This window comes from Cydia strobilella, chromosome 24 (assembly GCF_947568885.1).
Source record: "Cydia strobilella chromosome 24, ilCydStro3.1, whole genome shotgun sequence".
NCBI lineage: Eukaryota > Metazoa > Arthropoda > Insecta > Lepidoptera > Tortricidae > Cydia > Cydia strobilella.
In genome coordinates, this window is record NC_086064.1 from 9,129,200 (window position 1) to 9,156,785 (window position 27,586).

At 37.0% G+C, this 27,586-nt stretch overlaps 2 protein-coding genes across 5 annotated transcripts in view; one reads left to right on the forward strand and one right to left on the reverse strand.

Moving 5' to 3' along the window:
* Positions 1–27,586, forward strand: part of LOC134752009 (uncharacterized) — a 62,532-nt gene that overhangs the window by 12,292 nt on the left and 22,654 nt on the right. The window lies entirely within an intron of this gene.
* On the reverse strand, positions 1,521–24,361 carry LOC134751976 (uncharacterized). 4 transcript variants are annotated; one of them, XM_063687503.1, is made up of 5 exons: positions 24,179–24,361; positions 20,838–20,981; positions 19,633–19,674; positions 19,261–19,437; positions 12,850–13,819 (listed from the first exon to the last, which is right to left on the reverse strand). In XM_063687503.1, exons 1-5 carry the CDS (start codon positions 24,224–24,226, stop codon positions 13,367–13,369), a joined length of 864 nt encoding a protein of 287 aa, XP_063543573.1. In that variant the 5' UTR covers positions 24,227–24,361; the 3' UTR covers positions 12,850–13,366. The 4 variants fall into 4 exon arrangements, with proteins under 4 accessions (XP_063543570.1, XP_063543572.1, XP_063543571.1 ...); XM_063687500.1 differs by lacking the exons at positions 12,850–13,819; positions 19,261–19,437; positions 19,633–19,674 and adding exons at positions 1,521–2,834; positions 3,128–4,364 and having other exon boundaries at positions 24,179–24,346; XM_063687502.1 differs by lacking the exons at positions 12,850–13,819; positions 19,261–19,437; positions 19,633–19,674; positions 20,838–20,981 and adding exons at positions 1,521–2,834; positions 3,128–4,364 and having other exon boundaries at positions 24,179–24,345.

Genomic DNA, 27,586 nt, shown 5'->3' on the forward strand with positions numbered 1-27,586 from the left:
GATGCCGCGTCGCGTTTTCAATACGTTCAGCCACGCCTTTACCCACGGTCATAAACATGTAAACAGCTTTGTGTCTTATGTCAATGGGATAAGGTGGAAGTATGTATACATTTTTATGATTATTATGATTGAGAAAGAAGGCGCGATAGAGATCCGTGTAGATTTTTCGCGTTATTGCGATGTAGTGTAAAATAAAATGTACTCGCTGCTGGCGGTAATGGTAAAAAACCGGCCAAGTGTTTTAGAAAATATATGGACGGATCCGTTAAAAATACCGGTATATTCTATTAGATTAGATAATAAAGTATAGTTTTTAAATTATAGTAAATGGCTATAAAATATTCAACAATAGCATTTTTTATTCGAAAGGTTATAAGTCGTAAATACGAAGAAATGAATTTAGACCTAAACACAGTTCTATTAAAGCTTAAAATGATATTTAGCGTTCCGTCCGCACCCAAAGGGTAAAAACGGGACCCTATTACTAAGACTTCTCTGTCCGTCTGTCTGTCTGTCTGTCACCAGGTTGTATTTCATGAACCGTGATAGCTAGAGAGCTGAAATTTTTACAGATGATGTATTTCTGTGTTGTTGCAACTACCCTTCAATATTTTTGATTTTATTTGCAATTTTAAGTGATGTCATTTGACATTGAACCTTACTACGTATTATTGAGTTAGCTTTTTATATATGTATAAGCAATTAAGCACATGTATAAGAAACCACTTACGCTCTTTTTACAATAGATAACTAATTAGCAGGGGGGTGTCACTGCGCAGTTTAGGTATATTTGGCCGGCGCACCGCCCGGGAAGATGTATGGCAGTGGGCTGCTGCTCGGCTCGCTCGCAAATCTGGCTTTTGTGAAGGAGTGAATTTTCTGTACGGTAGTACTATTAGTTATTCAGTGTAATTAGCTCGTCTTTACGGCTCTATTATTAAACCGCCGGACAAACTATACCTACCTAGTTAAAATTAATTCCAATTATTTTTTTGTTTGTGTTTTGCATGTATTTGCGTTCTTGGTACTATTATACTATTATTTGCACGAGCACGGTACGGGAAGATTTAAAAAAAAACCGGCCAAGTGCGAGTCGGACTCGCGCACCGAGGGTTCCGTACTTTTTAGTATTTGTTGTTATAGCGGCAACAGAAATACATCATTTGTGAAATTTTCAACTGTCTAGCTATCACGGTTCATGAGATACAGCCTGGTGATGGTGACAGACGGACAGCGGAGTCTTAGTAATAGGGTCCCGTTTTTACCCTTTGGGTACGGAACCCTAATATGTATAGGTAGGTACTTTTATTTTTCAGAATTGAGAAATTAGGTTTGTCTTTGTGCAAAATAACGAATAACCAAGTTAACCTATGTTACTTACTTTGACTTACAAAAATAGTCTCTTATTTTTTTTTTCGCTCTGACTTCTTACATTTTGTACCTACTCATACATTAAATATGACAAAGGGAATTAAAAAAAAATAGGTAATGTGCTGTTGGATAAAAAAAAATACACCAAGAATAGTACAAAAAAAACTGATTATTTATTTTTAAATCAACATATTCGAAACATTGCAACCCGGAGCACTATCGTTCACGTCTTCTAAACAGACCTCCACAAACACTTTTCCCGTGCCTTCTGCCTCTCTTCTATCTTCTTTGTTTTCATCGCGGACATTCTTCCAGAACAAAAAAAGACTGACATGTCGAGGATCTCCTTGCCATACATCTCCAGTTTTTTTGAATTCTTCTAAGAGTTCGCTTGAAATTCTTTTTTCTACTTCTCCTAGAAGATTAACTTGGTATTCGTTTACTTTTTTTCCCTCTTTATGATTTTCTTTAACGGATGTTTCGGTTTGAATATCATTCGTATTGTATTTAACATTTGTATTGAAAGGATATATGCCACATGCTTTAAAACTCTTCGTAATTTCCTTGCTCAAGTCCTGTTTAACATAATTTTCCAACACCTTTGCTAGTTCTTCTTTTTTGAACGTTTTAATATCATTATTCTCATTCCAATATTCTCTTAATGGCAGAAAAACTTCTTTCAGAGGTTGTATTTCGACATGTGGTAAAGCTAAAAGTACAATTTGCTTTTCTTTGCAGAATTCAAACAAAGCCAGGTTGATGTGAGTCATTTGGTGTACAAATAAGACAACAGGGAGTTGAATATCGTGTTCAGTCAACCAGTCATAAAATACATCAGTTATTTGATCGGTAAGGATTTCTGCTTTCGACCAGGGACAGCTTATTGATTGCTTAATTGGGAATAAAACAGAAGGAGCTTGTACATCGCCATCTGCTGATGCTGTTACGAAAACTGTTATATCATCATTCGTAATATCGGTTTCATGATCTTGGTCTTTAGCTTTAGTATTGAGATTTAGAGCTATCTCTCCGAAGTTGAAAATTCGTCTTGGCTGACGTAGGACTTCTTCTAGATTGTGTTTTTTGAGATACACCCGTACACGATAAAGCCAGACGTTAATAGATTCTTGTGTAATTTTGTCTGATACATCTCGTGATAATTTCTCTTTCAGTCTAGGGTGGCTTTTTAAGAAACACTCGTACGTGTAACGATGTTGGTCCCTAGTCTTAAACGGGTTTCCTTGTATATTGTCCACGGCTTCAATTAATTGGTCTTCAGTTATTATAAATCCAGCGTTAGTTAAATCCGTGACATATTGAACTAGATGGTCCTCCTCAGCTTTGGTTAATTCCCTATCATTGTTACGGATCTGTTCATGTTGCATTAGTTCCTTTTTGACAGAAATCAAGGCTCTTCTTAATATCTCGCCGCTGGATTTGTTTGGTGTTTGTACTTCTTCAGTCTGTAACAATAGAAAGTGAAGTAGTAGTATTTGCAATAAGCTTGGCCGATAATTAATTACAGTAATAATATTATGTACTTAAGTAAAAAAATGAGATACTAAAATCCTAATGCCTGATCAAAAACTCAGATTAGCTGTTCAGATATTTATTTTATAACTTACTCTCTCTACTTTATACTAAAACAACACGAATAAGTGAAGTGAGACGTAAATAATTATAAATATAAACGAACCAATTTTATTCCTTGCGGTACACCTATTTTATAAGAAAATACAAATAGGTAGATACAAACCATCGACATCGATGTCGAACTGTCAAATTCCGCCTCAAAATTCATTTGAAATTCCATATCTTCATTCACCATCACTTGTTCTGTATCCTTGTTCATCTGCATGCTATTCTGATGCCTATCCTTAAACCATACAAATTCTTCGTAGATTTTCAAACGATCGCTTCCCAATTTACTGTCACAAATCGTGGCAAATGGATGGACGCCGGCGTTTTTGAAGTCCTCGCTTATTTCAATCTCTAGTAGATCGTCGAAACGCTGAGATGCGGCTGTTGCAAACTCTTTAGTAGATTCCCCGAATATTTGGTCCCACTTAAGCTTCAAAGTTCTAGCGATCGATATATTTATGTTTTCCAAATAAGTAGGGGCATGAATTAATGTCACTTGACCTTTTCTTGCCGCCTCAATGATATCGAGATCAATTAGAGAGCTCTGTCCTTGGAATATTACCAAATTTGGTTTACTATCGTCAATATAATTCAGGAATGCCGTCGTAAAATAGCTTTTAAATACTTCTCTACACATACCACTGTTATGGCTGACATTTACATGCTTTCCTAGCATCCACTCGTGGCTTTCCTTGCCTTTGAAGACAGTTAAAAGTGGAGCTTTCCTGCCTTCAGCACTACAAATTGTCACAATAGTTAGATCCTTTTCTTTATCATAACTATTCACTCTCTTCCCTCTATAAAAGCTATGCTCTTCAATATGCCAAATCTGTCCCGGTTTATCCGCTAATTCTAGCTTATCTATCCTCATTTCTAGTATACAATAATATTCCTTAACCATAATTACTCCTTTGTCTTGATTCCCAAATTCTTTATACAGCGGTTTGCAAGTTACATTCGTTCTTTTACAGAACGAGGTTAGCCAGCATTCTCCAGGTTTCCCAGACTTAAACGGATGTCTTATCTTGTTCTCTTTCAAATATAGTCCCACAAGATCTAATGTGTCTTTTCTTCCGAAATAGAATCCGTTCTCCTGTAGCGCTAGGAGATTATCAGCTATAACTTTTTCGAGTTCTGATGAAAGGGCTGGTGGTTTCCCGAGGGTTAGTGACCTGAAAGTCTTGCCTTTGGCGTAGTCGTACAAGGTTGTCCGAGGTATGTTGTATCTGTTGGCGGCTTCGTACCCGTTCAGCTCTCCTGATCGGATCTTCGCGACCGCCTCCTTTAGTTTCTCTTTGCTGTACGTCATGCCTCTGTCAGTTTTGCGGATGTAGTTTCGAACCATTGTGTGTCTGAAGCAAAACGTTTTATTAGGTTACGTACTTTTATTCATAACTACTAGCATTAGCTTTAGCTACTAACTATGTATGCATTTGGATAGACAAAGTATGGCGATGCTATCATTCTTGTCAAATTTATATGAAATGACACCGCCTCACATTGTTCGGTACAAGTTGGGGCAACACGCGAACGCGAAGCGAAGCGATGCGGCGCGGGGTGAATTAATCCTTTGATGTATAAAGTGTCCTACGCGGGCGATCTCGTTGCGAACGCGAACGCCGTGGGCCCGCCGCGCCGCGCCGCTTCGCTTTGCGTTCGCGAGTTGTCGCTTACGTAAGACCGGACCCTGCTAAACAAGTAATGAAGGAAAGATTGAGATTTTTTTTTTCTTTCAGTTCACGCTGAACCGAAACCGCAAAACCGAATTCTTGGTGAAAATTAAGAATGTCCGAAACATTTATTATATGATTTATATGCTTAACATTTTACAACACCCTGAATGGCTTCAAGAAAAGTAAGGGTACGTACAGCTGGGTCTTTTTTTTTTTTTAATCTTTATTAGAAAAAGGGTTTTTTCACGAATGAAAATGTCACCCTTATTGTGACATAGCAAGACAAATCAACTCTTATTATCTACGCTTAATACCTAAGTTAACAATTTCATATATTTTCATCGCCTTTTTTGATTGCGGGTTGGCCAAAATGAAGTTAACTTCACCTATGTTATATAAATTACTTTACTTTATTTTTTGACCCGACTTGGCGGAGGCACTTCCGGCCAAATCAAAACATTTTTAGGGTTCCGTAGTCCGTACCCAAGGGTAAAAAAAATCATGGTATGTACTTAATGTACTCTACTTAACCCTAGCAAAGAAACAAAGGAAATTCTACTTTATTTGGTTTGTGAAAGGTTCTAATCTAATTGTAACGGTGTCTACAGTCGAAGGCAAAAATATCGATCCAGACTAATGGCTCAAAAATATGTGAACACGATTTTATTGTCTAAGGTTAAGTATAGTATAGCGTATACATACATATTTTTTAAACTATGTATATATATATATATATACATTGACCCCTTGACTGTACTTACATTGTAATTGTACAGTCAAGGGGTCTTTCTTTGAAATCACTTACTATAATACCTACGACGGTAACATGGCAAAACACGACCCTCATTTTTGAAAGTTGTTTAAAATAAAAAGCATAACACCTACCTAAAAAGCAGTTTGGAACCAGTTTTTTTGCAAAAACTTCGAAATAGCCATATTCCGTACCCAAAGTGTAAAAACGGGACCCTATTACTAAGACTCTGCAGTCCGTCTGTATGTCACCAGGCTGTATCTCATGAACCGTGATAGCTAGACAGTAGAAATTTTCACAGATGATGTATTTCTGTTGCCGCTATAACAACAAATACTAAAAAGTACGGAACCCTCAGTGGGCGAGTCCGACTCGCACTTGTCCGGTTTTTTAAACTATTTTATACTCCAAATGTAGGACTGATGAGATGTGTTTTTAGGTAACGACTTCGATTATTAGATTGCCCAATTAGAAATGAAATAATTAACAAAGAACGAAAAAATACCGTTTTCCCCTCACTAGCTCGGAAAGCAGTCTTTTATCCTTTAAAACAAGCGGGGAAAAACGCATTTTATCCACTAGTGGGGAAAGTAATTTGACCTTGGATGGAGCGTGTTTAAGTAGCTTTTGACAGATAACAAAACGTAAAACGCTCATAATAATGGTTCGTTCGATATTAATTATCATTAAATAAATGGTTTGAAAATTTAATAAAAAATACCAAATTTGGCTTTATTTAATGATTTTAAGTCATAAACCTTAAATTCCATAAGAAACATTTGTTTTTTTAAATGATGTTGAATGTAATTCTGAACGCACAAGTTGAGTCGATGCAATTTCAAAACGCATCGTCAGAAATGTCAACATTGTCAACAAAAACGTGTGAAACATAAATAAGTAAATGTATAAATGTAACTTTCCGGCTTTCCGGTAGGACAACCGTAGGCTCATGTTTTTCTTTTATCTCCTTTTTATCTTTGCTGTTTAGTGTGTATGTTAACATTATGTACTTACTAATGAACCTCCAGGTCTGTTTTCTTAAGTATGTTAAGTACATTTGTACTTCAAACCCATTTGTATATGTGACTGTTTGTGTTCTAAATAAAGTAAAAAAAAAAAAAAAAATTCTCACCGGCTCCGACACGTAAAAATGCACAACTTCCAAAGTTTCTGTTATAATATCGTATTATCGTAAAAAAATTAGTGATTCCAGTGATGAAGATGATCTAACGCCTGTGGATGTTGCACTTTCCTCGCTATAGTGAGGGGAAAAGTTTTGTGTTACACACGGGTGCAAATGTATTTTACTTCTCGTGTGTTGAAACACTCGCTACGCTCAGGATTCTATTTTAGAACCACTCGCTACGCTCGTGGTTCAACTATAGAATCCTTTCGCTTGCTCGTGTATCAATTCCACACTCGCGGGTAAAATACAACTTTGCACCCTTGTATAACAAATAACTATTTCGTTCCCATACAAAAAATAACGGTATCCGATCCCTGCTAAAAAGTATAGGTAGAAAGTTTTATTCCACTAAAATGTATTCGGATAAAAGGATCAAAAACTTTTAGTGCGACCTTTCTGTAACACTTTTAGCCGAACGTTTTTGATCCAAAACCTTATTTCTTCGTGAAAAAAAAATTCAAACAAATACACGAGGTAAATATCGTCACAGTATTCTCTAAACAAGAACAAATAACAAAATCTTACCTTTAATCTCCTTTGTTTTGATATAATTTATACGAAATAGCCCCAACGCGACCTTACCCAAGCCGCTCGCTTGACAACTGACGGGTGAAATCTAAAATGGCCGCCAGCCCAGCCGGCGGCGTTCGAAAATCGAAATACGAAACCACACAGTGTAACAGAAAATATGAAAAAAATACGTGGAATAATGAATAAACATTGGGAATAAAAAAATTCTTCTTTATTCTATTTAAAACCAAATCATTTCAATATGTACCTATCTTTATTTTACTTATTTTTATACGAATTTATGAAAGAGACGTCAGTTGTAGTGCAAAGATCGATAGTGACTGTTTGATTTTAGTCCATTTTGAACTCTACATCCATTACTTAAAGTACCTTGTGACATGTTTAAAACGAGCTACTATTCAAAGTAAAAACGTAACCACATTATACTATCTATCAATGTATTTTGTACTTTATTTTAACGCGTTTTAGTCGTTATTCGTATGGCAATGCCGTGTGAGTTTCAATGCAATCCATTATCGAACTCGGATAATATACCAATTTTATTTTGGACCTTAACACGACGAAGTAAGGTTCCTATTGGTTTAGCGTAATAGTAGGACGGCCGTTGAGCTGAATTGAACGTTGGCTATATTCCGAACACTCAGTGCACGAGTGAATTGAGGGCGTAGAAATGCCAGTATAACTGTGCGATGTAATTGTTCGTATCTCGAGGTCTCGTTACGTTAGTGTTTTTGAGACCTTGACTCGCGTCCGCAGCGGTCAATGGGAATAGACAGTTAGTTCTACCACACACGGGTAGTTTTAGCTTTGTGTGTGTGAGGCTAAACTGTAAATACTAGGTGGAAATGGTGGAATTAATTGGGAAAGAAGGTTGAGCTTTTTTCGTCACATTAGCGGTCACTACGATACAGGCCTAGCCTAGTGCGGGACCACTGAGCCTGTTGTGTAATTTTAAATTCTTTCTTTTAATAAACAACTTTTTATTTTATTATTTGATTTTATTTTTTTACATTACGATAAAATTTGGTGGATAGGTAGAGTTCCATGTACATACATAATACATATAAGCGCAATTTCACAGTATGTACTCAAAAATCCTTCACAAAGTTTTGAAAACTTGTCATATTATCGTAATTCAATGGAAAATTATATTCATTTTTTAACTAACTTCGAAAAACGAGATTGAGATTTCGTATTTAATTCCATCTGACAAAATGTGGAGCTCTTTCAAACTAGCCAAATTGTATTCAAAAACCAAATCTAACGTAAATTAAATCGTCAACAAAATAAAAATCGCCTCAAGTAAGGATTTTATGAAATTCAACATAAACGACGTCAATATGCGGTTGTAAGTTGTTTATCTACTTATATGCGGTTGAAGTTGCGGGCGGGAGGCTTATTCTTTGATTTTATAGAAACTTTATTTAAAAATAATTGGTCAAACATGATGAAAAATCCATAATCCTCCTTTCCTCCGTGTAGGGAGAAACTAGTTGTCTGACTCTAGCCACCCGGTTTATTTATGGTTATTAGGCTGCCCGACATCGAGCGGCCGGCACGCTTTTTTAGGGTTCCGTACTTCCGTACCCAAAGGTTAAAAACGGGACCCTATTACTAAGACTCCGCTGTCCGTCTGTCCGTCTGTCTGTCACCAGGCTGTATCTCATGAACCGTGACAGCTAGACAGTTGAAATTTTCACAGATGATGTATTTCTGTTGCCGCTATAACAACAAAGACTAAAAAGTAGAACCCTCGGTGCGCGAATCCGACTCGCACTTGGCCGGTTTTTTTTACTTTTTCACCGGTGTTCTTTAATTATTTTTCATATATTTTCAAAACACAATCCAGAACACTGACTAGCCGGGACCCCAGAAATCAGAAATTATTTATTTGCATTGATACAGGATGTTACAATCTTACAATACATTAGGTTTACAGTACATGTATCTAGCTTGCATGCAAGCGGGCAAATTTATTGAGCGTCATAGGTACCGTCAACATCTCCAGCGTCTTCTAATGATGCCTCGCAGAGAGGCGAAATACGTGTTGAGTTTTGTACTATTGATGGTACACATTCACCAATTGGTATCATCAATTGGTATTGGTCGTTGATGGTGGTTTGTTATATGTATTAATTTTCGCGGTAGAAGGGTGGTAACATTAATTGCATGAAAAAAACGGGTTATCATTGATCCACTAGCATGTTATTATTTCACAAAGCAATGTTTTTGTTTTAATTTATTTACACATCGGTCTTTGAGTCACCGACTTACCTGCATAGGCTGCATAAATTATGCGTTACACTAAATTTCAACTCAATGACTCCAGTAGTTTCGGTTGTGTTACTTGTGTTAGACAAGCAACCCTATGAGTGAAAACTGACATAATCGAAATTTAAGAAGGGTACATATATTTTCGTATATTCTCATTTAAAATTATAATTCAAAAAAATCGTCGGCTTAAAAACCGCGCGGCTCAACCGGCTAGTATGTCACCTGCCTAAGCAAATGCGACGTTGCCAGTTCGCCAGTAAACAAGTGACGCAAGCGAGTTGACGGCTGGTCACACAAACACTTCCACACTTTCACCAATAACCTTATACCATTTTTTAAACTGTAATAGACTCTATTCTGATGTGATAAGAGTGATAAAAGCAGTAAAATATATCTTTGCCGTTATACAAGTAGCTGCCATTCAAGATTACGAACAACTCAAGCCATACTAGACTCTATGTTCCTATAAATAAGTTTGTAATCAAATGCAGTTTCAATGATAGGCCTATAAGTAGCAACAAATTTATGTTTTATTTGGTTTTAACAATAATGGACTGTATTGTAACGAGATAGGGTGTTATTAGTCGCAGATAGTACGTAGGTGGCCATGTTTTGACGGTTGGCCTGTATCGCTAGGATTGTGAAGAAATTCGAAGCTAGAAATTATTATATCGTATGGCTTTATTCCTGATAAAGATTTACAATTTTAGTCATACAAAAAAAGAAAAAAAATATATATATATGTACATGATTATAATTTTATATCTAAATTGAGTAGCCAGTCCCTTGCTTCCGGTGTGAGTGCTAACAGGTCCTGCATGCCTCCGGCAAATCGCCTCATGGGACATTTTTCTACAATGTGAGTGATCGTTTGAATAGGCTCCCCACAGTCACAGGCTGCTGTCGGTGAAATTCCCCATCTGTGAAGGTTGTGATTACAGCGTCCTACTCCCGTTCGGATACGGTTCAGAGTGACCCAGATCTTCCGTTGGTCTTTAAACCCAGTCGGCAGTTTAGTGGGGTCTGTGTTGGAGTCACCATTTTGTTCATGCCACTGCTTTCTCCACTCCGCGGAGACATTAAATGGCTCTTGGCCCTGTAGCTGGTAGTCGGACCAGATAGGTTTGCGAGATGGAAGGCGCGCTCGAGGAAGGTGGTCCAGCGTCTCTCTTATCGGTAGTGTCTGTGTGGATGCTTTATCCCATTCTCGTGCAGCAGCCCTAGTTCTTCTGATGTCCGGAGGAGCAATGTGCGATAACACGGGGAGCCAGCTGGTGGGGGTAGGCAGCAAGCTGCCAGATATCGTTCGCATCACTCGGTTCAGTTGAACGTCTACCTTACTGGTATGAGCGCTTTTGTACCACACTGGTGCACAGTATTCCGCCGGGGAGTATACAAGGGCCATAGAAGATGTTCGCAGCACGTCAGTTCGAGCACCCCACGAAGTCCCGGCCAGCTTGTTTATGAGGTTCACCCGTGTCTTTACCTTCTGGCTTAGGTTTTCCATATGCGCCTTGTATGTAAGTGACCGATCCAACGTGATCCCTAGATATTTCGGGTTAGGGTTGTGGCGGATTTTTTGACCGCAGAAAGTAACATCCACCTCTCTGTTTGCCAGGCTGTTTGTTAGATGGAAAGCGGTAACCTCTGTTTTTGAAGGATTTGGGTGGAGTCCCCATTTGGTGTAGTACTGATGTAAGGTATCCAGGTCTCGCGCGAGCACGGCTTCGCCGGCCTCAAAACTCTTAGTCTGAATTGTGAGCGCAATGTCATCGGCGTACAGAAATTTGTGACTTTGAGTGGGGGGCATGTCGCTGGTGTATATGTTAAACAGGAGCGGGGCCAGGACTGAACCTTGCGGAAGTCCGTTCTTCAGCATCTTGTATTTACTGGCTGTGTCGCCTAAGAGCACGGTAATCTTTCGTGGTCCCATCATGTTCCCTAGGAGACGGAGGATTTTCGGAGACGGAATGATCTTGCCTACCTTGTGGATCAGCCCGCTGACCCATACAGTGTCGTACGCTGCACTTAGAAGCTAGAAATGTATTATGGTTTATGGTATTATTTGGTATTATCAATGGTTTAGGCTTATAGCAGGTATATTGTGCACAAAAAGGTACCTGTATTTGTATCAAGCAGGTATCAAGTGATAGATAGATAGACATCATGGGATGGCAAGTAATTCAATAAAAAAACGGAACAATTTTTTTGAAAAAGTTTGTAAACCACGTTCTCGTAGGGACTTGGTTTCCACATGGAACTGATGGAACTGAATGTATTAGGAATTAGGATATTTAGGACATTACTATTACACTGTTTTGCTCCCTCGATCTCAATGCCAGGGGTTCGCAACCTTTGTTTTTAATCGAGCCTACCTTGATTTGAAAAAAGTTTTTAGCAGGTGACTGTACCCACCGGATGTGGAGGCCCCGGAGCAACAAAGGAGTGGAGGCCCTTGGCCACAAATTATTTTTCCTATCCTTTCCTAACTCTCTATTGCGGGGGCCCCTCTTTTGTGGAGGCCTGGGCTATAGCCCCGGTTGCTCTCCCCTAAATCCGGCCCCGACTGTACCTATAAGACCAACAATGCCAACATGAAAGCAATAAAGGTTGTATTTCTAGCTATTTCTACTTTACTTTATGGCTGGTATTTCAGTCGTGCTTATTGACTTTCAATTCTATTCAGAAATCGATTTTATATCTCCTTTTGCTCTAAAATTTCATATTGCTCTATGTTTTTGTCCAACAATGCATGTTATGTAGCCCGAGTCCGGGAATAGAACCCGGAACGCCCGGCCACCAATTGGGTCGGCGCGGCAATGTAAAACATGAAGCCACACATGAATTTTAAACTGAAATTTAATAAAACCGGCCAAGTGCCAGTCGGACTCGCGCACGAAGGATTCCGTACCATTACGTAAAAAAACTGCAAAAAAATCACGTGTGTTGTATGGGAGCCCCACGGAAATATTTATTTTATTATGTTTTTAGTATTTGTTGTTATAGCGGCAACAGAAATATACTATCTGTGAGAATTTCAACTCTCTAACTATCACGGTTCATGAGATACAGCCTGGTGACAGACATCAGACAGCGGAGTCTTAAGTAATAGGGTTCCGTTTTTACCCTTTGGGTACGGAACCCTAAAAAGTGACCAAGGCCTCCAGTGCCCAAGGATGGAATCGAACCAGCGTAATTAGAAGTTATTTACGGTCTCAATTTAAATAAAACGACAAGCTATATACTTATTGGCGACTGAGTGGAAAGTATTTGTCGAATTTTGTATTAAAAAAACATGTGGGCTTCTCAACATATTTAATTTTAATATTAATTAACATCAATTCACTTCAATTACCTATTAATCATAATCTTAATACTCATCACATTTAAAGCTTGAGCTTTGTACTTTATGCTCAAGATTTAAAGATTGGATTTGAACTTTTAAGAGCTAGAAAAATTAAGGCTTGACGGCCTTAACCAGAAAGGATATTGAGCCTTTGAGCCTTAAACTTTTTGCATTGCCAATTCCGCTAGCAGTCCTGCAGTAGGAAGTAGGAGGTATTGGAAGCTTGTAAAGCTTTTGTTATCTCACTCTAACCTTCATTATTTGCAGAAGTACACGCGAGACCTTGAATTAGTCTTAGTTTTTAGTACTTTTTAGCCTTCAAATCAAACCTTTGATCTCATTTAAGACTTGTTACAATCTTAATCAGTCTTTATTTTAAAATATTTAGATCATTACGTTTTCACTTATATTTTTAGTCGCTTTCGGTCGCTTTATATTTTTAGGCGACATGTTTCGGATTCGTCGGGAATCCTTCCTCAGGCACGAGTGTCCGCGGCGGTTGTACTCCGTGCACTATTACTGCTACGTGCATACTGCGTGCGTACTGATCTAAATATTTTGAGATATGTCTCACGATAGTTTAATTTCAGTCTTTATTTCCTATTTCTTCCTTCAGTTAGCAATTCCTTTAACAGAGTCGACTCGCAGGGGTCCTTCTCCTCCTCCTCCTCCTCCACCATTGGAGGAGACGAGATCATGATATACTCCGGTTCCAGACCGTCAGATGAGTCCCTCTTCGAAGGTGTTTCTATCTTCGAGTCGTAGCTCAGATTCTTCGTTTTCGCCAGAAATAGGACTTCGGATATCAATTTTTCCGCTACCGTCCTTTGGAATGAAGATACTTGTTCTAATTGCTCACCTACGTATACCCCAAAGTAATTTGGCTGCTTTGCTTTTTGTTCTACGTTTTCTACTTGTTCTTGGTACTTTGGTTCGCAATACTTTAAAGGTTCTACTAGAGTCTGTGTTTTAGTTATTGCTCTTCTTTTTTTCCGAGAGCTGCCTTGAGAGCTGGGTTTTCTTCTTGGTGGAGTTTCTATTAATTCCTGGAAAATATTTAGGGATTAAAGGATTTGCCACACTGGATGCGTTCTGCGGGCAGCGGTCAGGTCAAACCCGCATTATGTATGAACAAGCAACCTTTAAAGTTAAAGTTAAAGTTAAAGTTGAAGTTTGACCTGATCGCTGCCCGCAGAAGTCGCAGAACGCATCCAGTGTGGCAAATCCTTTAGACAAATTCGATAAAAATGAAAACCAAATTAGCTTGAGTCTATCCCCACCGGTAAAAACTACCTTAGGTCCGAAAGGCCCCTACGGAAGACCAGGGGCCCGCTTCTCAAAAGCTTGTTAGCTTGTAATAAAAGTGGAAGTCCCTTTCGTTCTGTCAATAAGTGACATCCGCTTGTATTACAAGTTACAAGCTTTTGAGAAACGGGCCCAGCGCTAGTTTCATACCTAACATGATGTTGATCTTACTATTATGCTGTAACTATGCCCTGAATTATAGTTTCGATTACATATTATTGTATCGCAGTATTATAGGAACCCTAGCATTTCGGAAGAAGAAGTTAATGCACTACTTTTGAGGTTAGAAAAATTCTAATCTTTTAAAACACAGGGTATAAAAGAGGAGGAGAGGAGGAAGGAAGAGGAGGAGGAACTTCAATAAGAAAGTAAAGTGAAAAAACTGATATAATACATGATCAAACGAACTTCAAAGTGAAGTTCGATCAGTATTATATGAGTAAGCTTCATTCGAAGATATAAAAACCAGGTAGTCCTTTAACCTACTAGGCAACTCATCGCATGTTTAAAGTAGGTAGCAAAAACTTTAACTCAAACAGGTCTATCCCTACTTTTCCTTGATGGGGCGCGCGGCTTGCCGCCATTGCTCATTATTTTTAGAGACTTTACTTTCTAAAGCAAAACTTTCTTTCCGGGTATAGGGGAGGGAGGGTAGTTATATCTTCGAATGAAGCTTACTCATATAATACTGATCGAACTTCACTTTGAAGTTCGTTTGATCATGTATTATATTTCTCAAGCTTCATTCTTCAGATATAAAAACCAGGTAGATGTTAAGAGTTGAAAGTTTTGCTGCATTCTTTCCCATTATCAATATTATCATAGCATATTTATTTCTGAAAACATATTTGTAGGAATAATTATCTACCATGTACATATGTGTATGTTATACACAAGTTTACTGTTCCAATTGAGTTATAAGGTATTGTTAAGAAGCACGGGAAAGTTTAGCAATGCAGGTTCAAAAAGGTATACATATATTAGGTATAGCCAGGTTGTATATATATATATATATACTTTTACGTATTAGGATATTTAAACAAAATCTAATTTGTTCTTCATAAAACCTAATTGTCTAAGATTCCATACAATTTGTGGTCAACTTTGCATTAGTTTTATACGAGTAAACTCATAAGACATATGTCCTTTTGTGAAATGTATTAAAATTCACTAGCAGTTCTTGTCCGCGATACGGAATTTTTGAAGGCTCAGAACAGTACACTATTGATGACAAGATTCAGGCTCGTCTAAGTGTAATTATCTACGAAGATAAGACGTAATTTAGGCTAACGATACAACCCAGCGTTACCTCCATACAGGGTGGGATACGCTGTGGCTGTGATGTCTTTTCCCGCGTCTTGACGCTTATGACGCGTAGGCCGTGTGATGTCTGTCTCACGACGACTCATCCTGTTTACGATGATCTCTGAGCAGACGACGACAATGACAAAATTCAGTTATTAGGCGCGTGCACGCGCAAATCGGCTTACAGCAGCTCCTGATCAACGAATAGTGACACGACGTGCAATGGACAAAGACTCACGCGGCCTAGCGCGTTTTCGAGAGCTTTAACTTAACAAAAAACATGTATTTGCTCGAAACATGTCTAACGTCGTTTTTAAGTCCTTTGATTTACCCAAGAAGAATTATATTTTGATTTTTATCAAATTAAAAAATCCACCACGTTCCTGAAATCTAAAAAATATATGAACGTGCATAAATTATGCTTTCTGTTCAGTTATTAAGCATAAAGCATGTCATATGTGTGGCATCACCAAAGGTATTCTAAACAAAAATAATTTATAAGACTAGCAGTCTACTCAGCTTTCGAAGTAATCTTTCAAATAAGATTGTAATTTACTCACACTCAAATGTTTATTATTGCGCTCATATTACATATAATGAATGGGCCAAGGTCCATTAATAGTAACAGAATATTTATTTATCATTTAATTATATATACGTACCTAATGTACATATATTCGAGCTATTAAAATGCATAATAATATCCAGTTAAACCTGAGTAGGTAAAATCAGCGTTTAACAAACATCATTAGGAATTAATTTAGTATACATTTATAAATGGCTGCATGTGACGAGTACCTTTAAATAGAATATGTAAATGATATGAAACTTTTTTATTTTATTTAATTTACTATTATTGACCGCAAGGCGCGATTGACCATATTTTCACAAATATTGGTGTAGCGGCTTCTATTCTCGCAGCGCGAACGGGACAGCACAGCAATCAACCACGCAATCAATGAAATGAAATGAATATCAATCAACAGAAATTCAGATATTAAGCATCAAATCTAAAAACTTATGCCCTCCATTCAAGTATTCGCTCTGCAAGGAACGAAAGACTGTGCGACGTAATGTTGTATATGTATTTATAAAATGTAAACATTAAAGCCGGAATAATAATAAAAAATTGCCTTTGCTGTATTGCTACTATGGTTGTATTGAGAGTTCAGAAAACAAATATTATATTAAGTGGATTCATCTTAATATTTTAATCCATGACTTATGTCATGACTGTGCTATATTAATGACATAAGGGTATTGCAAGTGGTGGGTCCCCACCAACTACAGTTACTAAACTTATAATATCAAGGTACATATATTTTAAACTTTGCAAAAACGTATTGCATGGTATCATCGTATTGATGATGGCTGAAAGAGTATCGCGACCGACACATGAGAGTTGAACCATAGGTGCATTCGTCATTTATTAATTTTTTACGGTTTCTATTAGCTTCTTAATTATGTATTTATATTTTTATGTGCATAATCTGAGGGTGATCCTTTAAAAGATAATCGGAAGGTAATCGTTTTGATACAGGTTAATAGGTATTTACCTAGTTACCCATTATTTACGACCATAAAAATAAATATTAAATATCTGTGAGAGATGCGAACAAATATATTCGTGTGTGTATTTAGCCAAATTGTACCGAAACCGCTTTATCATTAACTCAGTTAGATGGTACTCTAATGGTCACTTTGTCAGGCTTCGGCATGAACTTGTATTTATGAAGAAATAAGCGTAAAACGTGTTTGCGTTTGTTTCTTAGCTTCAGTTGTAAGTTTAGTTTTTGCATGCCAGATGCTGGTGAAATATGTGTTACTTATGTATAATATTGTCTGACCACCTTTTGTACCATATTTCATGCAAAATAAAGTTATTTTCTTTCTTTCTTTCTTTCATATTCAGTACTCACAAATTGTTTCATTGGGTTTATTAGATAGATAATGATGAATAAACCCATTTTCCTGTAATTCAATTCAGTTAGGTGTCTTTGTTACAATTGGATGATTCAAATTATTGAATTATTCAATATCACTTAAAAAAGTAAAATCATATTTTTAAACAGACACAAGGTACTTAGATACTGAAATCGCCTATGCCTTTAAGCGATCACGGTATTATAAATATATTTATATTTTCATGTATCCCATAACAATATTGGCGTACGTATCCCGATAATTTGTATGGTTATATGCATATATAAACATTCAAAAATGGTCACCAAAATATATACATTGTGCAGGGTATTACCACTTAGTTTATTACATTTCATTTGTGGTAAAAGAGATTTTATCCAGCTTAAGTTTAGGAATTTCGATCAGATTCACATCACGTGACGTGATGTAGGTACACCTATTTAACAATTCCCACTTTTAGAGACAAGTTATACTTATGTGGGTAATATAAAAACAATATAGGTACTATTGTATTGTTTCAATTATAAATTTACGAGGTAGTCTCGTGTTTATTCAAATTCAACCTCTGGGCGGATAAAAGTACCGTACTATGGGTTAGGTGTGAGTAAAATTTATTCTGTCACATATAATTGGATATTAAAAATCCAAATATATTTTATATGTAAGGATTTATTTTAAAAGGCAATGTAGTCTTGTACCGAACATTTCGGCAGCTAGACCGACGTGTCTCTGACACGCACAAATCAAAACTGAACCGCGGAGCGCTGCCCGCCTGGTGAAAAAATTTAAAAGAAATATTTTTAATTCGAGGGTAGACTTCGAATGTTTTTCAAAATAAAACCCGTAAGGTTTTAGATTACATAAATAGGCCTACATGAATAAAGTATATTTGAACTTGAACTTAAAAGATAATTCTTTATTGCACATAGAAAAACTTGAACTTGGTGTTTTAAAATGTGCGTGGTTTTGATCGAGAACCGCTATAGATTTATTAAATTGTGTTATGCATTGCTATCGTGTTGACTCACGGCCAACCCAAGCAAGTTCTATCTTCGTGACGACTCTAGGCCGCCCCCCAGGTTTATAGTTACCAGTCGTGGACTTACGGCCCGCGCGGTACAAAGTAAATGCAAGGTATTTGATCACAAAGTGTAAGTTTTTTACAAAAATAGTTAAAATAGTTACACTTAAGTAAGTATCTGATTTTTCTTCAGGATCTGAAGAATCTATTATCACTCGGCAATTTTGCTTGAGTTTCTTCTGTTGGGCCATCTAAAAACAAATAAAAAGAAAGCCTCCCTCGTCTCTTTAACACAACACAATATGATTATTTAGGGCCCTTTGTTTCGTTGCGCGCTGTCCGATCTTAATTAAACCTTTGGTTGGTTCACGACCAACCCCCGGGCGCAATCGGTGTTCGAAGTACGAACAAACTTTCCATCGTGTTGGTTCACGACCAACCCCCAAGATAATTTTTTCCTTCGTGTTGATTCACGACCAACCCCCAGGATGATTTATTCCTTCGTGTTGATTCACGACCAACCCCCAGGATGATTTATTCCTTCGTGTTAGTTCTCGACTAACCTCCAGGATGATGAACAATTTTAATAACAAATATATTTTATATTGCACAACGAATACGAAACGAATAATCCCACAGCTTACATCTCGTATTCTCGTATAAATCGTATAATGTCTGCACTAAGTGCACTACGTATAGGCATTTTAAACGACTTTGAAACAAAATTATGATTTTACGTGCGTTCGTTGCCTCGCAAGAATAAAGAATGAGCAATGGCGGCAAGCCGCGCGCCCCATCAAGGAAAAGTAGGGATAGACCTGTTTGAGTTAAAGTTTTTGCTACCTACTTTAAACATGCGATGAGTTGCCTAGTAGGTTAAAGGACTACCTGGTTTTTATATCTGAAGAATGAAGCTTGAGAAATATAATCTACCTCATCGCTACTTGAATCTTGCTTGTTATCACATTCGAGTGGGTATGAAGAGTTCGACATAGACTGCTGTGAGTGTGTCGACCGACTCTGACCCAAGAAGCACATCAGCTTGTAGTACCACAGGTTCGGGTGGAATATCTCCTTGTCGTCTCGCGCCTTCAGCTTGGACGCTCGCACCTAAAAAATATAGTACTTGATATACTCTTTTTCTTTAGTACCACCCCACTAGGGCTTCCAAAATTACGGATATGTCAATTACGTAATTGGATTACGAAATTCAAATTCAGTAATTCCGTAATTGACTGAATGTTTTAAAATAAAACCTAAGTTTCAAATAATTGTCTAGTTAAACGTTTTGCAGTTAGTACCAACCTTCCTCACTTCCCTGAAGTATGCCGATCTCAAATTATCCACCTTTAACAAATATAAAGAACATATTGTAGTGTATATTTAATTTTTTTTTATGTGATATTCAGCAAACGAGCAGACGGCTTTTTTTTTTTTTTTTTTTTTTCATGACTATTAATTGTTATTATGAAATATAAAGTATACTTTGTATTTATTTATAATATTATATGTCTTGGGCAAGTCTTGGGTATGGATTTATCAGGGTCCATAAGATATACTAGCTGTAAACCCTACTTATAAGTCTTATAAGAACTGTAGGAATACTATATGCTTGCAATAAACTAATCACAGACAGATACCTTATCCTATTGTAAGATTTGTAAGTACAAGTTTGTGACAACGAACGGATGCCACCCTTTACGTTATTATTATAAATATGGGCCAATCGCCGATCAGTTTATAATAAAAAAAAAAAAAAAAAAAAAAAATTCGCAGAATGGCCTGGATCATTAGATTATTGTCTATTTGTGGGCATCATAATGACTAATTAGTCCTAGAGTTCCTCGAGATAATAAAACAGTCTAATAGATTCAACTGAGACACAATATAATTGCACGAAATCCAATAAACAACATACAATGTCCTTGTATTGCCAAATCTCTAATCAAAATCACTAATTAGGTAATTAAAACTAATATTTGGAAATCAATGCGTCTACACGTGTCAAAAGGGTCGATAGACTCGATAGGAACTGTCGCACCGGTCGCACGGCAGCGGTGCCGTGCGACCGGCGCTGGCGCAGCACTCGAAGTTAGGTGACGTCACCAGGCTTGACCCGTTGGCCATTACGGGGTCAAGGGAATCCTGGCCAAGATGGGGCACGCTGACAACACCGATTGTCGTATGTGTGGCGAAGAGGAAGAGACAATAGAACACCTTATGTGTGAATGTCACGCCCTCGCCAGACAAAGAATGAAGGACTTTGGAACAGGCTACCTGGTACCAAAGGAATTCAAAAAGCTACCCATAAGGTCCATCATCCGGCATATGGAGATGGTGGGGAAGGCTCTTGAGTAGCGGACGGATCTTTCCTAGGGGGTAACTGCACAAAAGATCCCTATGGGTCGAAGTGTATCCGTAAGGGCCCCCGAAACTATAAGATAAGATAAGATAAGTTAAGGCTTGACCCGTGGTTTCTGCACTGGGTTCCCGACAAATATTATAAATACCTTCTTCTTGGCGGAGCTGACGTTGGCATCTTCGTCCAGCTTCTTTAGGATCTTGGTGAGCTCGCCCCACGCCGTCTGCTTCATCTCCTTGTTCTTGTATAAGTCGGAGGTGATGTCCCATAGGCACGGGCTGTCATGGTATGCCTGATGGAAACGTTTCCAGTTAAATCTATCACTCAAAAGCACTGAGAATACAATACAGTTCTCTTTATTTTTTAATTTAATTTAAATTTAATTTCATTTATTTACGACCAAATGATCATTTTTAGGGTTCCGTACCCAAAGGGTAAAAACGGGACCCTATTATTAAGACTCGAGCTGTCCGTCTGTCTGTCTGTCACCAGGCTGTATCTCATGAACTGTGATAGCTAGACAGTTGAAATTCTCACAGATGATGTATTTCTGTTGCCGCTACAACAACAAATACTAAAAAGTACGGAACCCTCGGTGCGCGAGTCCGACTTGCACTTGGCCGGTTTTTTTTCTTTGTTAGTACAAATATGACTTATAAAATATGGTTAGTATTATAATACGCACCACACACAATGTTATAAAAGTAATAATCAAGAATAAATTAATTGAAATTAAAAAGGAATTAAATTAAATCTAAAATAAAATGAAATTTTATTTATTGCACACCTCACATAGTTTACAATAAATGCACAGAAACATAAATAAACACTATTGGATAGAGGTGACAACAGGCGGTCTTATCGCTTGAAAGCGATCTCGTCCAGACAACCTTTGGGTATCGGAGACAATAGAATAGAATATACGGTAGGTGGCAAAGAAAAATAAAATTAAAAGTCGACTTGAATACATAACCAAACAACACAAAACTCAATATAGATAAACATACTTAAATACGTATACCTAACCACAAAAATACATAGACATGCATACATAAAAAATAAATAGTATATATTAAATAAAGAAACAACAGTGTCAATAATAAATGAAGTTAAACCGGACAAGTGCGAGTCGGAGTCGCCCACCGAGGGTTCCGTACTTTTTAGTATTTGTTGTTATAGCGGCAACAGAAATACATCATCTGTGAAAATTTCAACTGTCTAGCTATCACGGTTGATGAGATACAACCTGGTGACAGCGGTGACAGACAGACGGACAGAGGAGTCTTAGTAATAGGGTCCCGTTTAGGGTCCCCTTTGGGTACGGAACCCTAAAAACTAAGTAAGGGAAAGATAGTATTCCTTAACGTTTGAGATTGTGACATTAAATTTGTGACTTCAATAAGGCAAAATCGGTTTATTTGTGTCAAAATTCTTTTCGTTGTCTTGTTTTTCTCAAAAAAATGTGACAGAGCGGAGCTTTTCGTATGGGGTGAAATTTAGTTTTTAATTTTGCTCGTGTAAATGTAGTCTACAGCTAGAAAGACATGCAATAGCACTCGACTTTTTTTATTTATTTGATAAAAGACAAAAATACAAGCGTGACAGAGTGGTCAGAAACAAGACAACGAAAATAATTTTGACCCATTTTATACTCTGTTTTTATTGAAATCTGAGCTACATTATACAATACAACATATCTTTATTTCGGAGTAGGACACCATAAAGGTGTTAGTTACTTAAATTTAAGTTTTAAACAATGTAAAAACGAATATTTATCTTAAGTACCTACTAAAAGTAAACTTAATAATATAAATCCGATCGACCGAATAAACCGTCGTGGTCAAAAACACAGAAAACTCAAAATAATTACCTATAAATAAACGCTAAACTGTATGCTATCCTATATCCTATCAATAATAAATATGTGACGTTTTCAAGCAAAAGGTACCACTTTGTCGCTTACCTTGAGGATGATATTTGATATCTTTATACGAGAATAACCTGTCAAAGCGTCCTTATAGCAAGCGACAATGTGGTACGTTTTACTTGAATATGACACATATAATAATCTTCTTTAATACGTAATACTGGCAATAATTGTTATTACAAAATAAAGCCCAAAACAAAACAGTGCAACGGTAAAAAAACATTGCAATAAAAACAATCTATTGAGATAGCAACAGTATAAAAACATGTAATTAACCGTTGCTGATAAGACTGATATTAAACTTCCCTATCTGTTGATATGTTAAGAAAATTAAGGAAACATCTAGATTTCCGATTAAAATAGAGATCATAAGTTGAGAGGTCAAATTACTTGACCTTTCGCTATCTGAGAATGTGCAAAATAATTTGTTAAAAGTAAACCTTATACCATTGTAATAAAGTGGGTAATATCTATTAGGCAATTTCTATTTATCAAAGAGAAGTTGTCGTAATAGCACTTTCCTTGCATTGAATCATATTATATGTTTTGGTACTTATCGTACCAAGTTATCCTTCACCACTGAAATAATCGCGAACAAACATACATACGGGTCAAACTGAGGTCCTTTTTTTTCGAAGGCGGTTAAAAATAGAGATTAACCAAACAAGATAAAGAAAAAAAAAATCCGGGTTAAACTCAAAAAAGGTTGCCAATCTCTGCTTCAATTAATTTAAAAATTTGTACATAAAGGACCTCTTGCAACTAATTATTAGATAAAGAGTATCGTTATTATACAGGAAATAAAATAGGTAAGCCCTATGTTGTTATTGAATATAAAATAAGCTAATAGTTTATTTTGAGGGTTCACCGCGAACATCGAAAATTCACATTTTTGTTACCTGCCTCTCTATCGCTCAAATATGCTAGACTTGCTAGAGCGATAGAGAAGCACATAGTCTACCTAACGACGTTTCCATTTGTCCGCTATTTTTAGTTGCGGTCACATAAAGGTCAAATGAAGGACAACCCAAAAAAACCGCTACCTATAAGTACTATAGTAATTTAAAAATTAACTTAAAATCATTCCTTTGAAATCATTGATTTATATACCGAGCTGGTCAAGCAAATCTTGTCAGTAGAAAAAGGCGGCAAATTTAAAAAATGTAGGCGCGAAGGGATATAGTGCCATAGAAAATTGGCGCCTAGTAATTTTGCGCCTTTTTCTATTGACAAGATTTGCTTGACCAACTATATGTATTACTATTACTACCTACGTAAAGACGGGGCCGTTATGCCTGTTTTAATGCGTGGCACTGGCAAGCCTCAAGGCTCAAGGGACGCAGCTATGCGATGGAATGAGATAGCATATTGCTAACGGTAGGTATGGCAACCCTATTCTACTGCTGCATTGTCAAACCGAAACCGATCTGTCATTTTCGTACAAAATTGATACAAAAACAGTATGATCTTGTAGTAAATAGGCCAATCGGATTGTCATTTTAGTATTTTTATATAAAAAAACACAGTAAACAATAAAGGAAAGTAAAAACTTCAATATTCACCTGAATAAACGCCTTCAAAACGTCTCGCTCGACCGTCGCCGTCGTCATGTCGTGTGCGCGCCGCCGACCGATTCAAAATGGCGTCCGGGCGTGTCGCAAACGGCCTCGATCCGACGGAGTTGCCAGCCGAGCCGACCAAGGTCGTTGGACGATCGACCCGTGCGGTGCGATTCCAATTCGAACATGATTTTAAACGCGTTCGAAATTACTCAAATGTAATAGGGGATATTACTGCAATGTTCTGCCACCGGAGTGCAGGACTAGCCTTTTTAGTAAACCATAGAGTAACTTTTATACATACTGTACCTTTAACAGGTTTTTGACAAGTTTTCAGAGATTAATATGACATTGATGTATTAAGGCGGTTTGCTTACAGAGGATCTACTGGGAAACGCGAAACCGAAAATTCGCTATCTGCCTCTTTATCGCTCGAATATGGAAGAGTGACAAAAATATTAGATAAAGAAATTTTCGTTTCACGATAGACCCTCAGATTGTGGTAGTGGCGCCCTGGCGCCCCCTACGCAGAGTTTCGCATAATATTCCCTCCTCGAATGATGACTATAATATTGACCGGGATATAGACCGTGATTACCTTTTGTATTGTTTATGAGCTCCCGATATTTCGACGTGGTCCACACATACTTTGACACCCACCCGCTATCTTCAGTCACCCGTGAACAAGATGCTTGTAACTGCGTCGAAATACTCGAAATATCGGGAGCTCATAAACAATACAAAAGGTAATCACGGTCTATATCCCGGTCAATATAAGTCTAGTGAAACTAACCGTGAACCATTCAAAACTCTTATAGTAAATGCCATTTTCAACCAAAAGGGTACTTATTGTCGCTTGTCAGTAAGGCGCTATTTCTATATAGCTTCAATTAGAAATCAACCTTATCGACAAGCGACAATGTGGTACCTTTTGATTGAAAATTTCACAAGACTGCCCTGCCGAATGGTTTATATTGTTTCTTTGTCTTATTTCTGCAAGTATTTATAACTTACGGAAGTTTCACGCTTCCTCGTCCGTCATAATATCTGGGTTTGCATTTCCTACTTATAATTAATGTTGTGTATTCTTGACAATCCATTGAAGCTGTAAGATAATTTGTAATACAATAGTTCTGGTTATGTCGTGTCTGAGGCGTGAAACTCGTGAATAAGGGCGCGCCCGGTCAACTTTTATACGATATAAAATTAATAAACACAATTTGAGCCGTGAGGCCGTGAGCGACAGAGAAGCATATGTTTTTTTCGGTACTTAATGGTTCTTATCTTCCTCGCGTTGTCCCGGCATTTTGCCACGGCTCATGGGAGCCTGGGGTCCGCTTGGCAACTAATCCCAAGAATTGGCGTAGGCACTAAGTTTTTACGAAAGCGACTGCCAAGTGCCATCTGACCTTCCAACCCAGAGGGGAAATTAGGCCTTGTTGGGATTAGTCCGGTTTCCTCACGATGTTTTTTTTTTTCACCGAAAAGCGACTGGTAAATATCAAATGATATATATATTTCGTACATAAGTTCGAAACACTCATTGGTACGAGTCATTGGTGGATTGGTTGGTAAAATACCTAAACAGTATAAATAGCAAGCGTAGTCTGCCGCGATCTGACTAACATCAACATCTAATTACGTTATCTCCCACTCAGACTATTCATGTCGCTCTATTTCAGACTTATGGCTTGTTTACGCAGCCCGAAGCTAAAACCGTAAGAAATGTATAAACGATTATGTGGATTTTTGGCAAAAACAACAGTCACGTTATCGGCGGTAAACTTAGCGCCAAAAAAATTTTTTTTAATTTCGCGTAATTTAATTTCGGAACGCAATATTTTTGGTTTAATTTTGAACGCATCTTATAACCGAAATTTTGACGTTTTTGCTATTTTGACAACAGGGAGGTGGGGTTAGGGTATAGTTCAACCGGTTCAATAAATGAGTATTTTTAAAATACTTGTTAAAATACTCGCTTTCATAAAGTGAATGTATGAAAATTTTGTGTTTGTCAAAAGCATACGAATAATGTATAAATGTAACTAAATTCATAATGGTTTGTTTATTTTAAGAAGTAACATATATAATGTAATAAATTTAAAATTAAATAAACTAACTAATCTCTAAAACTAAACTAAACTTATAAAACTTAAAATAAACTTATAAATAAAAAATGCTCCCCAGGTCGCTATCATGTGTAATGGTGCCCAGAAGACTGGCAGCGTTACCTCTTTGGATGGCCAGACTTAGTCTCTGGCCGAAGTAGCTGCCAGCCCTCTGTTCACCAGAGGCGTCTACAAGGCGCTCGGAAATATCCTTAAATAATAACTTTACTTTGTGTAATGTTACTTTGTTGACTAGTTACATTACATGAATATTGAATAGCTACTTTATGTAATAAGACGACAATAAGACAAGTAACTAGGTGTCTAGGTGTGATATCTAACTTTATTTCAATTTCATTCATTTATTCCATGTAATAATACTCAAGGCCATGAACTCAACAAGATACCTTTACCAACTTATAAATGCAGTTAACATAGTATGATTAATAGTATGATTACATCTAGTTCAAAATTTTGCCACTAGCACTTTTAATCTTGCAGTATTACATCGACATGTGCCTTGAAAGTATTAAATTTAAAGAATTAGCACTTTTAGTCCTCGGAATTAAAGTTGATATTCGTATGTTTTGTAATTTGTTGCTTGCGTATTTGAACGTGTGTAGAAGGTTAATTTGAAACGTGATGGGCCTTGCAGTTTATTTGGCTTTTATGTCGGCAGCGTTATGATATGCAGCTTGAATTTAGGGTTTATCTCACGGATTAATCTCTTTTATGATTATGTTGTACATATTGTGCGTTCAGTGATCCTTTCCGACGAGGGAATGTTTTGACGGCGGGGGACCTGTGGACCTTGTCTATTTGTCGTTATTACCTAATACATATTGGTTTTTAGATGGCTAAATATTTCCTAAAGAGTAAATAAAACTGAAAAAGAGGAAATATTAAACTATATTTATATCTTTTAACTTTGTGGTCAATACAATATATCTATCAGAAGAATCGATAATTTAAACTTTTGTTTAAACTCTATGTAGGTAGGTATTATATTATTAAATTCTTATTTTATTAAAATTATAATTAACAAAATTGGCAAAACAAATACAAATATGAAACCTAGCGATTTACTAGTAACAAACATAATTATTAATTAATATTACACCTGAAACTTAATTGAACAATATATGTCACGTCGCAATCGACTTAAATAGCAGTAGATTTATACTTTTAAATAATTTAAAAGTTTAAATATTTAAATTAAACCGATTAAATTTTGGTAAACTATGTTGTTTTCCTCAAGTTAACGGCAGTCGCAGATATTTCATGCTACGTATTACATATTTAT

What these genes read in the sequence shown, in the direction of transcription:
- LOC134751976 (XM_063687500.1), bottom strand. Translation starts at nt 20,866, where the DNA reads ATGCCAACGTCAGCTCCGCCAAGAAGAAG. An exon ending in TCAGCTCCGCCAAGAAGAAG is followed by an intron (nt 4,365 to 20,837) that starts GTATTTATAATA and finishes GTTTTGCTTCAG; the next exon opens with ACACACAATGGTTCGAAACT. An exon ending in GTTCGACATCGATGTCGATG is followed by an intron (nt 2,835 to 3,127) that starts GTTTGTATCTAC and finishes CTATTGTTACAG; the next exon opens with ACTGAAGAAGTACAAACACC.